The sequence below is a fragment of the Hyperolius riggenbachi genome, chromosome 11 (genome assembly GCF_040937935.1).
Source record: "Hyperolius riggenbachi isolate aHypRig1 chromosome 11, aHypRig1.pri, whole genome shotgun sequence".
Taxonomy (NCBI): Eukaryota; Metazoa; Chordata; class Amphibia; order Anura; family Hyperoliidae; genus Hyperolius; species Hyperolius riggenbachi.
This window is the reverse complement of record NC_090656.1, coordinates 187,812,824-187,827,218: the sequence shown is the minus strand read 5'-3', so window position 1 is coordinate 187,827,218 and position 14,395 is coordinate 187,812,824. Positions and strand designations below refer to the sequence as shown.

At 45.6% G+C, this 14,395-nt stretch overlaps 2 protein-coding genes across 5 annotated transcripts in view; both read left to right on the top strand.

Moving 5' to 3' along the window:
* Window positions 1-7,430, top strand: part of TRADD (TNFRSF1A associated via death domain) — an 88,118-nt gene extending 80,688 nt beyond the window's left edge. For all 4 annotated transcript variants that reach the window (XM_068261428.1, XM_068261429.1, XM_068261431.1 and 1 more), the window contains exon 5: window positions 6,695-7,430. In XM_068261428.1, coding sequence (XP_068117529.1) covers window positions 6,695-6,990 — 296 coding nt within the window. In that variant the 3' untranslated portion in view covers window positions 6,991-7,430. The remainder of the gene's footprint in view (window positions 1-6,694) is intronic.
* Window positions 7,431-10,534: 3,104 nt separating this feature from the next.
* The window catches only part of B3GNT9 (UDP-GlcNAc:betaGal beta-1,3-N-acetylglucosaminyltransferase 9), a 57,958-nt gene continuing 54,097 nt past the window's right edge, over window positions 10,535-14,395 (top strand). The window contains exon 1 of the mRNA XM_068261440.1: window positions 10,535-10,782. The gene's annotated coding sequence lies outside the window, so the exon portion shown is untranslated. The remainder of the gene's footprint in view (window positions 10,783-14,395) is intronic.

Here is a 14,395-nt window from a genome sequence, read left to right as displayed (position 1 = left end):
AGTTGTATTTTATCAGTATCATTTACCAATATTTTACTATGGTAATTGCACTGTAAAAGAATATAATATTGGAAAATTTATAGATCTTCTACTATCTGCTATTTCTGTGTGCCCACATTCCAGAGCACCTTTTTTGCATGTACACCCCTTCTCTTGGTGTTCAGTATTGCTGTGGTTTTCAGAGAGAAGGGGGCTACAAGTAAAAAGGTTCTTTAAAGGAACCCTGAGATGTTAATAACTTCAGTATTTACACTTGTATTTCAACAATAAGCAGTGGTAAACGTGGGCACCAGTGTAATGGAGCGTTCATTTATTTCAGTTGCATACACAGTTGTGATACAGATGATAAGATGACAAGGTATACACCACCCTTCCGGGGCTGCAGTTATAGACAGAGAGTCGACAATTGTTTCACGTTTGCCGCGCCTCTTCACGGACTCTGCTGCAGGGAGGGGAGAAAGTTCAACACCACCATTGCCGCGTATCTGGCCTGTAGCCTTAAAAGAGAACATATCTTCTCCCGCTGCGAGAATATGCAGGAGATGCATTACAATGTGAGACAGGAGTGGTCAGCCCACCTACGGTGGGGCAGTAGATAATACAAAGTTGCTACATAAAAGATGTCAATATGCATAAGGAAAGAAGGGGAGAAAAGTGACAATGGGATAGAACAAGCCAGAAACACCATGTGGCTTACCTGCCAAAAGTGACCCAAGGGAATCAGCAAAGCAAAGTCACTCCAATATCCTATTGTGAATACAAATTTGTCAAGTTCACCCTCCATTTTGCAACCCTCCTCTTCAAAGGGGAACTGAAGAGAGAGGTATATATGGAGGCTGCCATGTTTATTTCCTTTTAAGCAATACCAGTTGCCTGGCAGCCCTGCTGATCCTCTGCCTCTAATACTATTAGCCATAGCCCCTGAACAAGCATGCAGCAGATCAGGTGTTTCAGACTTTGAATAACACCAGAAACAAGCATGCAGCTAGTCTTGTCCGATCTGACTTTAGATACTACTGCAGAGAAATAGACCAGCAGGGCTGTCAGGCAACTGGTATTGATTAAAAGGAAATAAATATGGCAGCCTCCGTATACCTCTTACTTCAGTTACCCTTTAAGGATATTAGATCTATCTAGTAGGCATACTTTTTCCAAAGATTGTTCCACTGACGTAGGGTCATAACCTCTTAATATAAATCTATTTCTCATGTCCAATGACTGTGATTCAAAATCCTAATTTATAGTATTATTCCTTTTGAGGCGCAGGAACTAGCTACAAGGAATCAACTTTATTACATGCAGGGGATGATAGCTGCCGCTATTTAAAAACAAATTTGATGCCGTGGTTTTGCGGTAACCCTTAGTGATCAACCAATTACCCACAACCTCTAAAGCCGCATTTACACGAGTAGATGCGGCCACGATGCTCCTTATCAATCGAGCCGCTAATGCGGCTCGATTGATAAGATCCGACAGGACGGATCTCCGCACCGCCGATTCCCTGCTCGCTCCCCGCGAGGGGACAATGGCAGGGAATCGAGCGGAAGATAAGCGGCGCCGGCGTGGACGAGCGGGCACGAGCGGGGAATCGATTGCGGCGCGCGAGCGGGGACGCGGCGGGCACGCGGAAGAGGCAATCTGGCGGCTAATCGAGCCGCCGGATCGCAGCCTCATCTACCCGTGTAGATGAGGCTTAACAAGAGGTCAAGGATCGATACTTTATCTCCTCCCCATTCACCCGTGAACTTCAGGCTCATATCGTTAAGCTCTATGTACTAGAGGAAACAATCGGTCCCTGGTGGATCCCCATATGACAAGCACATGGTCAGCATATCAGGACTATGCTGTCAGATCACATCTATAGGAGTTTCTTTCCCCATAGATGTAGGTTGCCTCCCACTTGGCCAAAAATAAATTGGCAAATGTGGGTGCCACAGAAGTAGCCATGGCTGTATTTATACATACCTAGGGCTTCCTCCAGTCCCATGTGGTCCGTGGGCTCCCTCGGCGTGTTCCCGGTCCGTTCCATTGTCCCGCGGTTAACTCTGGTAATTTTGTCAGTCATGCTCTACTGCACCTGCGCAATAGTGCTGTGCAGGTGCAGAATGCTTCCAGCCACTGGAGAGCAACCGGGCCACGCATGCTCAGAAGAGCGCGACTGACGAAATTACCAGAGGTGACCACGGGACAACAGATCGTTTGAGGAGGATGTAGAGGGAACCCACGGACCACCTGGGGCTTGAGGAAGCCCCAGGTAAGTATAAATACTGCTGTATAGAACTTTGAAACTTACAGACACATATGACAGCTTTTCCTGCATAAATAAACCGCTACAATTCTGACACCATCTCAGGTACATTTTAAAATTTGCCACAAGGCCTTGTGTTTGGACTACTGATTGAACTAATGATAATTCCCATTTAGGAAACATTTTCATTGTTGTAGATCAATGGGGAACTACACAAGGTGATTTAAAGAAATTCTTTTGCCAGGATCTCCTTTTAAGCACTGTGGTGGTGATATAATGGAGGGGGCAGTCCTCAGGGGGTCTTTAATGAAGATTTTAAGAAGCCCACTGAGCATTTTACTCGGACATGGAATTATGTTGTTGGAAATAAAGACTATTGGTGGAGAAAATGTTATTTTTTGTTGGGGGGGGGGGGGGGGCGCTTCCTCTGGCCGCGGCTGCGCAGTCCACCTGGCCGCAAATGCGGCTGCGCAGCTCTAGGGCCAACCCCTCCGATCCACGCTACGTAGCGTGCGGGGGGACCCGGTGGAGTGGCACGGAGGGCGCGGACGGCGTCCTCCGTGCCTGAAACGGAGAGGCAAGTAATTAACTTTTTTTACACAGTTGGCCTCGTAAGTCCTTTAAAGCACACCTGAACTAGAAAAAAAGTGGACTTTTACTTAACTGGAACTTCTTTCATCCCCCACAGTCTTTGAGGCCCCTCAGTGTCTTTGGGGTCCCTCTGTTGTGCCACTGTACCCCTCAGAAAAATCAGCTTGGTCGTGGGCTACTGCGCATGCGCAGCCCCAAACACACTTCCATCAATCATTCCTCCCTCCATCAATCAATTGCGATACAATTCACAAAAGAATCGTATTTCAACTCCCAGAATGGGGAACACTCCCAGAATGGGAGTGCAATTGATGGAGGTTATGAAGAGAGTTCTAGTCAGCAGTGGTGGACTCATGGAGGATCTGGTGCATCCAGAGACACTGCTTATGTAAGGATCTAACCTACAATAAGTTCTAACAAGTTTGCTTAAAACCCTGCTTCTCAGAACACAGCGTGGTCCTCTGGCGCCATCTGCCTGTGTGAATTTGCAAGGACATACTGGGCCTAGGTGATATTTTCACCTCTAAAATGCCTTTTAAACCTCCAGCAAGCAGGATCAAAATAATTTTGATAGTACTTTTTCACCTACTTTTTGGTACTTTTCCAATTGCAAAGTACCGAAAAGTTATTTCAAAAAGAAGTTGAAAAATTATCTCCTAGAAGAAAACTCAGGAGAAAAAAGAATTGCGTATGGGCCATAATGTCTGTTTTTTTCTCAATATGTATTTTTTTAATCCATTTTTTTCATAATTTACTAACAAGAAACGTGTCTGCAGGTTTTGTGTTACTTAGTGTGTTTATAATTCATGTACTGTATTGCACATAAGAACATTTTGCAAAAAATTTTTTGCTAGCGCCCGCTTTGTTTGAATTTTGTTTATTAAAATGTCTTGCCTAAATGTACGTGTCAGTCTACATTAGTCAGTATGAATGTCATTTAGGTGGAAATAATTTTGAGGTGATTGAACATTATTATTACATACAATTATTATTAAAATCTATTGCATTGTATATCTATTGTATGCTAATCTATTATTAAACATATATTGCAGTGAAAGCATTTGATGGACCCATTTTCAAGCTCCATAGATTTTCAGTAACATTTGCATAGATCTGCATCATCTTAGAATTCTTTGCATATTTTAAATAAAGTAGAAAATTGGCAATAAACAAACTTTGTATTAAACATTTTGTTTAGATGTCCATGGCAAAGGAATATTGAGAAACAAAAAAAGCCTATAGACGTCGGCTGTAGGCGGAAGTAGTTTTGTACTAAAATGCCTTTACACGTCCGTGGGGTATGGATGTGAAAGCACAGATCGCCCATAGACGTCCACTGCAGTCTAAGGGTTAAGTTGACTTTAACAAGGAATTCATGAAAACGTTCTACCAATACTACTTTGAAAAAAAACAAAAAAAAAAACCTGCACATAGCAGACATTCACTGATAATGCACAGAAACACTTTTATTATGTAAAATTCACCTCCAGCAGCTCAGAATTAATACAGAAAAAACCCTGAAAAACAGGAAAGCCTGCAAATGTGGGGGTGCGGAAAAAAAATATTGATGCACTCAAAAACATTCAACATACATTTTGCAAGAAATGTATATAGATATACAGGTACATCACACTTTTCTAAACATGAACTGATATCCAGATGAATAACAATGAGCATCCATGTCACAAAAGTAAAATAAAGTGAGTCCTTTTCGGTACTTAAATCACTCATAGAGTATTTCAGATGTTTAAAGTGTATCTACGATTATTTATTTATTGTATTTATAAAGCGCCAACATATTACGCAGCGCTGGACATTAGTTTAGGTTACAGACAATATTTAGGGGTGACATACAGCAATATGACAATACAGGAATACAAGAAAACCAGATCACACAGCACAGTATGAGTACCAGATAATGCTTAGTCAGTCACTGGAGGGGAGCATGGAGATTAGGCAAGTTAGGGTCACTCAGATGCATAGCATGGGTGCTCAGTAATGGAGGTGCATGATCAGGTAGGACACAAAAGGAGGAGGACCCAGCCTAAAGGCTTACAATCTAGAGGGAGAGGTAGGGACACGAGAGGTAGGGGACCAGAGTTCAGCTGTGGGTTTAGAGCAATTGTGAGGGGTGGTAGGCCAGAGTGAAAAGGTGGGTTTTGAGGGCCTTCTTGAAGATGTTGGAGGGGGCTGCCGTAATGGGTGGAGGTAGGGAGTTCCATAGTGTTGGAGCGGCTCTTGAGAAGTCTTGGAGGCGTGCGTGGGACTGGGTGATGCGGGGGACGGTCAGGCGAAGTTCATTGGAGGAGCGGAGTGAGCGGCTAGGTGTGTATCTCTGAGTAAGATCGGAAATGTAGGTTGGACAGGTTTTGTGGACAGATTTGTAGGTCAGAAACAATATCTTGAATCTGATTCTGGACTGGATAGGAAGCCAGTGGAGGGATTCACGGCGGGGAGCCGCCCTGGTGGAGTGATGGGAGGAGAGGATAATTCTGGCTGCCGCATTCATGATGGACTGCAGTGGGGCTATTCGGGTCATAGGGAGACCAGACAGAAGGGCATTGCAGTAGTCGAGGTGGGAAATTATGAGGGCATGGATGAGGAGTTTGGTGGTGGCAGAGATCAGGAAAGGGCGAATCTTACAGATGTTACGAAGGTGGAAGTTGCAGGACTATGTGAGGTTTTGGATGTGGTGAGTGATGGAGAGTGCGGAGTCCAGGGTGACACCCAGACAGCGGGCTTGAAAGGTAGGGCGAATGGTAGTGTGGTTAACAGTGACATGCACATCTGGGAGGTTCAGGGATGACCGGGGTGGGAAGATCATAAATTCCATTTTGTCTAGATTTCGTTTCAGGAACCTAGCGGACATCCAGGGGAAGATGGCTGATAGGCAGGAGGAGACCTTGTCCATGGTAGTGGTGGATATGTCAGGGGTGTGGAGGTAGATCTGGCTGTCATCTGCATACAGATAATAGTTAAAACCCATGGAGGAGAAAACTTTGCTAATGGAGGATGTGCATAGGGAGAACAGTAGGGGGCCAAGGACTGAGCCTTGGAGGACTCCCAATGAGAGGTGGTTGGGGGTGGACGAGGACTCATTGAAGGAGGTCGTGAAGGAGCAGTTGGAGAGGTAGGATGAAAGCCAGGTCAGGGCGAGATCGTGAATGCCCATGGACTGGAGGAGTAGGGGGTGATCTACTGTGTCAAAAGCTGCTCAAAGGTCAAGGAGGAGGAGAATGGAGTATTTACCTTCAGCTTTAGCTAAGGCAAGGTTATTGACCACATTGGTGAGAGCTGTTTCGGTTGAGTGGGCAGGCCGAAAGATCAAATAAACAAAAGCATTTATACTTAGCTAGGGCTTCCTCCAGCCCCCGTAGGTCATGGGCTTGCTTGCTGTCCTCGCTGCTCTGTTGTCCGGCAGTCTGCTCCGGTAAATTCTTCAGTTGCCCTCAGTCGCAGTCCTGGCTGTGTGCCAACCCCAATTGTGCTCCTGTTGCAGGGAGCATTCTGCGCCTACGCAGTTAGTCTTGCGAACTGCGCATGTGCAGAACGCTCCCGGCCACAGGAGCGTTGAGAATCAGAGGTTTTATGGTGAATAATAAACTTGGAACTTGCAGTGGTATATATCCGTTGCCCCTGACATTATGGGCATGTAGAACATGGCGGAGATGATGTCTTGGGAACTTTAGTCCACACTTGCTTTAATAGTCTAGTTTTGGGGTTTGTTAGACATGTCCTCTCAAGAGACTTCCATCAAAAATTAGTGTTGTAGAGTTTATACTTTTGTAGGTCAGCATTGCTCACATGTTCTGTACTATTCTTCCTCAGTCCTTACCATGTAAATTATCATTTCAGTTGACCAGGCGCTGAATTGTGAACACCAGCAAGAATTTGCCAGGTTAGTAGGCCAGTCCTGGAAGAAGGTGGGGCGAGCCTTGAAGAAAACCTGTCGGGCACTTGAAGACCCCGCCATAGACAACCTGGCATATGAATATGATAAGGAGGGCCTCTACGAACAGGCCTACCAGTTACTGCGACGGTTTATGGATTGTGAGGGCAAGAAGGCCACATTGAAGAGACTGATAGATGCGCTGGTAGAATGTGGACTGACCGGAATAGCTGAGAAGCTGCTATCTAACCAAGACATATGATCGGATTAAGAAACTATGTGAAGATCCTGACTGTTGTGAGACAGTCTGCCTTTTATTTTACTTTCTTAAGTAACCAGAACATTATCTGGAGAGAACACCTCTGCTTTCCAGCTACACCATCCACTCTTCAGCATATGCCAGTTCTCGTTCACCCAGCAGGGTCATGTGACTCAATCTCCATGGTGATGTCATGAATTGTCACTGATGTCAACAAAATAGTTCCATTCTTTGTTGGTTTGGATCAAATCATGTCTGATTTCTTGTTGGCCTTTATAACCCTTTGAATGTTACGTATGATAGTAGGGATATGGGCAAATTGCAATTTTTATGGTATTCATTTGTTTAAAGAGGAACTTAAAGGTAGAGGAAGGAAAACCCAGTTTAACTTCCACCTCTGGCATTTGTATGAATGTATAAAGCAAAAATCAATTCTAAAATGACTGCTGTGTAACATCCGCCTCTCTTCTTACCAATTTCCAGATCTGGGTGCAGTGCAGTGCTGTATGTATCTGGGAACCTTCACCTCCACCACAGACACTCACGCATGTAAATATACTCTAACAACATAGAGGCTGGGAAAGGGATAATTTGCATATTTAGAAGGTGTGCATTGTGGGTAACCACAAATGTTCATTTATAACTGAATTGCAAATTTCCTTCTGTTTTAAGAAGGCAATTACACCAAACATAGAGGCTGGAGAGTGGGTAGTCATGTGACCACAATCTGTAAACCTACCATATTTTTCGGAATAAAAGACGCACATTTTCTCCCCCAAAAGTAGGGAGAAAGGTCTCTGCATCTTATCTTCCAAATACAGGGAGCCCCTGACTTACGAACGCCCTCCTATACAAACTGCCGACCCACCACAATGTCGGGGACTCCCCTGTATTGTACCCCGTGTGCCCTTCTGCCCTTATGTGTCCCCTGCTCACCCCATGTCGTCCTCTGCTTCCCCTGAAGAAATGGCAGCACGGCTCACCTCACCCATTGGCTCCAGCGGCGATCAGAGAACCTCCTCACCTTCATAACTCCGCTAGTGCCAGCTTCTTCTGATTGGGTCATCCGCAGCAGCATGCACTAGACAAGACAAATAACATTTATATCGCGCTTTTCTCCTGGCGGACTCAAAGCGCCAGAGCAGCAGCCGCCACTAGGGTGCGCTCTATAGGCAGTAGCAGTGTTAGGAAGACTTGCCTAAGGTCTCCTACTGAATAGGTGCTGGCTTACTGAACAGGCAGAGCTGAGATTTGAACCCTGGTCTCCTGTGTCAGAGGCAGAGCCCTTAACCATTACACCATCCAGCCACTTACTAGGGGAGAGGTCTCTGATCGCTCTAGCTTATAGATGCTGTTCTTTATTCGGAGGGAGCGAGCGGAGTATGACACGGGGAGCAGAAGGATACAGACTGGGGACAACAGGGGATACACAGAGAACTCATGGGGACAGAATTCAGCAGGGGACAGTGGTGGAACAATGGGACGGAGAGAGGACCAGGAAGGCTCTATGGGGCCCAGAGCATTCCCTCTACATAGGAGAGTATCTATCTAATTTTTGCTTGTAGTATTGCTGTAACTAACTTCCTGTCCTGCTTCATATTTTATCACACTATCACCCCCACCCTCATTTCCCCTTACACCCAGGCTGCATAAATGAAGTGAGTTCTGTGCCTGCCATGCCCCCTCCGACATCCTGATTGGAAGGAGTAGTGAGCGGCAGCACAGCTAGCACACACACACACACACACCCTCCCCCCCCCCCCTCCTATTTTGGCCATCCATTCATTCTAAAGATAACTGCTGTGGCCACATGACTGTTGTTGAAGAGTGAGTGATGTGCCAGTCATGCCCCCTCCCACATCCTGATTGCAAGGCATGGTGACCGGCAGCACAGCCACACCCACCACCTTCTCCGTAGAAAGCACATTTTAGTGCGCTTGGAAAACAGTTGTTCACAGACCTGTAGTCTTGTGACTGCCCAATGCTCTCTCAAAATACATATATTTACCATCATTGTAACCATTAACCCTTAAATTGTATAGTTAAAAGAAAAGGTTAGTGTAATAAGATGTGAGGCTGGACAGATCACGTCTCTCATGGCAGGCGTACTTTTACCGTACTTTCCGAATTTTAGGGTCTAAAAGCGGTGCAATTTTTTGCAGGCTTTTAGACCCTAAAATCCTGAAAGAATCAGACCGCAGAGCAGGCCCGTTTCTAGGGGGCCGTGCAGCCGTGCCGGAGCCCTGAGCGCAGATGGAGAAAGGGCGCTGAGACCTCTCCCCAGGGGACTGCAGAGTACGATAATTAGCTCAGGGAAGCACTGTGTAATACAGCTACGCTGACTGGCCAGGGGGAAGGGGGGCAATCTCCCCCCAGGCCCCCTTTCATTCAGTGATTTAGGGCAGGTCTGGTGTCTGGTGTATTCGGGGTTTGTTGTTGTAAGGCAATGTGAAACTTGAGGCTAGCTGATAAAAGTGCAATCAGAGGACAGGCAAGCTGGTAAATATACACAGCATGATGCAGAGCTTGCCTGGAGGGTCCGTGGGGAAACATCTGTCTGGTCTCTCACCATTGTTATTATGACTGCATGTGTGGATAAGGTGTTATACAAGTTGAAAAGTTTTTGACAGTCCCTAGACTCCAGGAGGGCTACTTTCTGACTTGTGTGAGAGACTGGCATGGACAGGAGTCTTATTACAGGCAAGTAGCCTCTGTGTGATGTGCAATGCAGATAAGCTCTCTGCTCCATCTCAGGCTATTCTCAATTTCTCTCCACTCCTCTCTGGGCTAGTGCACACCAAAATCGCAATAGCAATCACTAGCAATTTGTGAGTGTAATTTTGTGAAGCGATTTTCAGAGCGATTTTTTATGAATTGCTCCAAAAAATGCTACATGCAGTGTGTTTGTGATTTTGAAAAAATCACAACGCTGCTATGAGAACACCGTCATAGGGTAACATTAGCCAAGCGCTTTTCAAATCACTGTCGATTGGAACCAGGGAGGTGAGGGAGGACTGGGACCTTTTGGTATGGGGGGAAACACAAACTAGAGGCCCATTATCATGGCAGCTCCAGCCCAAATGACATCACACACGCACCCCATGTCGTATATGCCAGTAGTCACATGGAGCGCCAATGCAGAAATACAGAAAGAACACTCTAGGGATAGCGTGACAGGTAAAGTACAGGCATGAAGGGGGGGGGGAGGGCTTATTTGTATTGCAGTCCCAAATCAGACAGGCTACTTGCCTGTAATTTGACTCCTGTCCCTGACAGTCTCTCACGCAAGTCAGAAAGCAACCCTCACCGGGATTGCACTTTTACTTAGCTTTCCTGTATGACAAGAAGACACAGCCAGCCAGCACTAGGGGAAGAGGGAAACAAAGGTGAATGAGGGAGAGATGGTGCCCACCAACAGTGTGTCTGAGTGTTTTTCAAATCGACAGTGATTTGAAAAGCGCTTGGCTAATGTTACCCTATGACGGTTTTCTCATAGCAGCGTTGTGGTTTTTTCAAAATCACAAACACACTGCATGTAGCATTTTTACACTCTTGCCCTGGGTTCATTTTAGCCTAGAAACTGCCCTGCCGCAGAGAAATCTACAGCAGCCCCAGCACTTACTCACCTCTCTGGAATCCATTGCTGCAGTTCTCCCTCCATCCTTCAGGTGGCGCAGTAACACTATAGTGAGATTGCAGTCTGTCGTCATGACTACAAACAGTGATCTCAACTGAGGGATGCAAAGACTCGAGACAAGAAAGAGAATGGCTGCCGGTGTCTAGATCCCCCAGGAAGTGAGTGAAAACACCCACTGCACGCTATACTCTGCACAGTCCTGCCGGCAGCTACCATGAGTCACGCTCGGGGTTACCGCTCCTGGCTTGTTTTTCCCACCCCGAGCCTGACTTGTGATAACTGCCAAGGAGGGATGGGAATTCCACTTTTGAGAGCTCGTTTCCACTATTGCGGTGCAGAATCGCCTGGATTCCCCTGCTGATGAAATTGCATGCGGATGCGATTCCCCATGCGTTTTTTGCCGCAAATTCGCATGCGAATTTGCATAGGTGAGGGTATATGCAATTTTAACCATGTCACTGCCTGTGTGAATTTACATTCGTACCTATGCGAATTTGCGGCAAAAAACGCATGACAAAGCCGCATGCGATTTCCCTATTAAATACATTGCATGCGATTCGCATGCATTCCACTCGCAGGCGAATTCTGCGGCTCTTTTGTGCGTTTTTTTACCGTTAAAAAAACGCACCTCAACAACGCTACAGTGGAAACAGGCCCATCCACTTGCATTACATGTGCGAATCCGCATGCATTGGACGCATGCGGATTCGCGATAGTGGAAACGAGCTCTTAAAGAAAACAATGATTTCAGTTTAGCTGTATATTATATTATTAGGCTTAATGGCATCATGCTCACTTTGTTTGTTTGTGAATGTTCAATCTCCTTGTAACAGAAACTAGCAGAGGGGTGTGTCAGTTTTCTTCCAGTTGGTGGATTAGTGCAGGTGTTATGAGTAATGCTGGGCATACACGCTACGTTTATGCGCCGGAATCGAGCTGCTGGCTCGATGCCGGCTCGTCCGCGCGGGCGTGTGGATCGATTCCTGCTCGTCCCCGTGGGCGCTTTTTATCTGCTGCTCGTTTTTTTTCTATTGTCCGCCCGCAGGGATCAAGCGCAGAATCGATCCACCGCAGTGATCCGACACATCGGATATTATCAATCGGGCCATCAGCGGCTCGATTGATAATATAAAACGCACCGTGTATGCACAGAATAACAATGCCGACTGTCATTTGCAGCCAATTACACGAAATACAATACATTGGTATTTTATAAATCAATAATAATAATTACTCCTGCAGCAAGGCAGTCTTATAACAGTGTTCCAAACAGTACTGTTGCCAAGGTTGCTAAATTTGAGCTTGCCATTAGTTTTGTACATTCTTAGCTGGCTGTACATTGAAATGGGGAGATCATTTTTAAGAACATTAAGGCCACATTCACAGTTGCAGTGCAATGGCTGCCTCGTAACGCAGCTTAACGCACTGCAGTGCACAACCTATGAGACCCTTGCACTGTGGCGAGAGCGTTGTGGTTTAACAGGTTTCGGCATCCTAACACTGCATTACCGCGAAACGTGTGCATTAATAGTGAAAGTATACGTTTCTTTGCCTGTATGCTTCACTGTACCAGAGTGCCGCTATCCCGATCCCTTGCATTGCGTTCCTGCTATCACAGGTAACGCAACAGGCAATAGGAACATAACCTCAATTTGAAAAAACTTTATGTGCAGCACCAATGTACATTTATGTCAAATTTAAAATGAAAGTGTAATTTCCACTTATAAAATATCTGCAATGCCACATTGTTCACTTCCATGAGGTCACGAAGTGTACTGCATCCGGAATTGTTACTACATTGTGTGCATTTTTAGGTAAGCTAAAACAATGTCATACTTAACCACCTCCCCGTCTGCCTAACGCAGGATGGCGGCTTTCTCAGGTATCGGCGTCATCTCGCGAGTGTCGAGATTTGACGGGAGCACGTGAGAGCTCCCATCGGTAAACAAAGCAGGGCCCAGCGATCAGCCTGCCAGCCCATGATCGGAGCTGGCAGGCTGTTTCTTTTTTTTTATATAGCAGGCTGTTTTTTATTTATATAGCACTGACATCTTGCACATCACTGCACGTAGAATAGTCTTGTCACTTAACTGCCCCTCTGAGGGGCTCACAATCTAATCCCTACCATAGGCATATGTCTGTGTATGTGCCATGTAGTGTTTGTATGGTTGTCTAGGGTCACTTAAAGGGAAAGCTTTAACTTATCTGTATTTTATTTTATTTTTACAATATTTTTATCAATAACATTAGAATGGCAGCAGTGATCAGACACCACCAAAAGAAAGCTCTATTTGTGAGAAGAAATGGAGTTAAAATCATTTGGGTGTGAAATTGTATGACCGAACATTAAACGGTTAGGGCCCATTTCCACTTGCGCGGAAGCTGGGCCAAATCTGCAGTTTCCCCGCAGGCAAGTCGCGCAGGGAAACTGCCATAGGGATGGATAGCGCCGCCGGCCGAATCGCTTGCGCTAGCGTTTCGGCCAGCTTTTCCATCCAAAGTTGTGCGAGAGGCTGTGAATCCCATAGCTGTGCATGCCACGGCTGATGAGATTCGTCTGCGTACCCACGCAGGTGCCCTGCATGTCTTTCAAGTGGAAACGGGCCCTGAAAGTTGTGAAGTGCGGAATTGTGAAAAATGGCCTGGTCACTAGGGGGGTACTCTGGTACTCGAGGTTAAAGTAAACCTGAAATGAGAGGTATAAGGAGGCTGCCATATTTATTTCATTTTAAAGTGGATACGAGATAAACTTTTACTCAGTGCATAATTGTGTTCCTTTCATATAGTTTACAGGGCATTCCTCAAGCCAAATACTTTTTTTGTTTTGTTTTAATACTCTAATTCCCTATAAACTAAACAAGCCTCCCCCACAGCTTTTCAGAGAGCCTTGGCACTGTAGCAAGGGCTTATTCGGGCAGGAGGAGGAGGAGGTTACTAGCCAGAGATTTCAGAGGCAGAAGGGAGGAGGGAAGAGGAGAGCAGAGTGAATTTGTCACAGGCAGAGAGCTGGAGATGCTATCAGCTTTGCCTGTGTGTAATGTTTACAAACAGCATGGCTGCTGTTGTATCACAGGAAGAAATAATCCTATTCTATTGAAGCTATTTGCAGCTAGATTTGCTGTGTAAACTATCTAAACTTTAGATAAGATATATAGACAAGTTACTTGTTTATAGTTGGTTTTTCATCTCGGATCCGCTTTAAATAATACCAATTGTAGTGAAGTCCTGCTGATTTATCTGGCATCAATCACACACCTAAAACAAGCATGCAGCTAATCTTGTCAGATTTGACTGTCAGAAACACCTGGGCCCAAATGCATTTAACTTTTTTCTCCTGAATTTTCTCCTAGGAGATCATTTTTTATGTTCTAATTAAAATAATTTTCAGTACATTGCAACTGAAAAAAAGTACTAAAACTTAGTTGAAAAAGTAGTATTGAATTTAGTATTTTCTTGCTTGTTGGTGGTTTAAAAGGCATTTTGTTGACAATTTTGAAAATATCACCCAGGAGAAAACTCAGGAGAAAAAGTTAATTACATATGGGTCCTGATCTGCTGCCTGTTTGTTCAGGGTCTATGGCTGAAAGTATTAGGGCTCGTTTCCACTTGTGCGGCGCCGACACTGAGCGGGTCAGCCGTGCACGGCTATGGAAATCGCAGCCTCCGCTGCAAATTCTGCGGGGGGGGGGTTCCGGCCGAATCGCTACCGCAAGCGATCCGGCCGGCGGCGCCGTTATACCCCATGGCAGAGTTTCCCCGCGTGATTTGCCT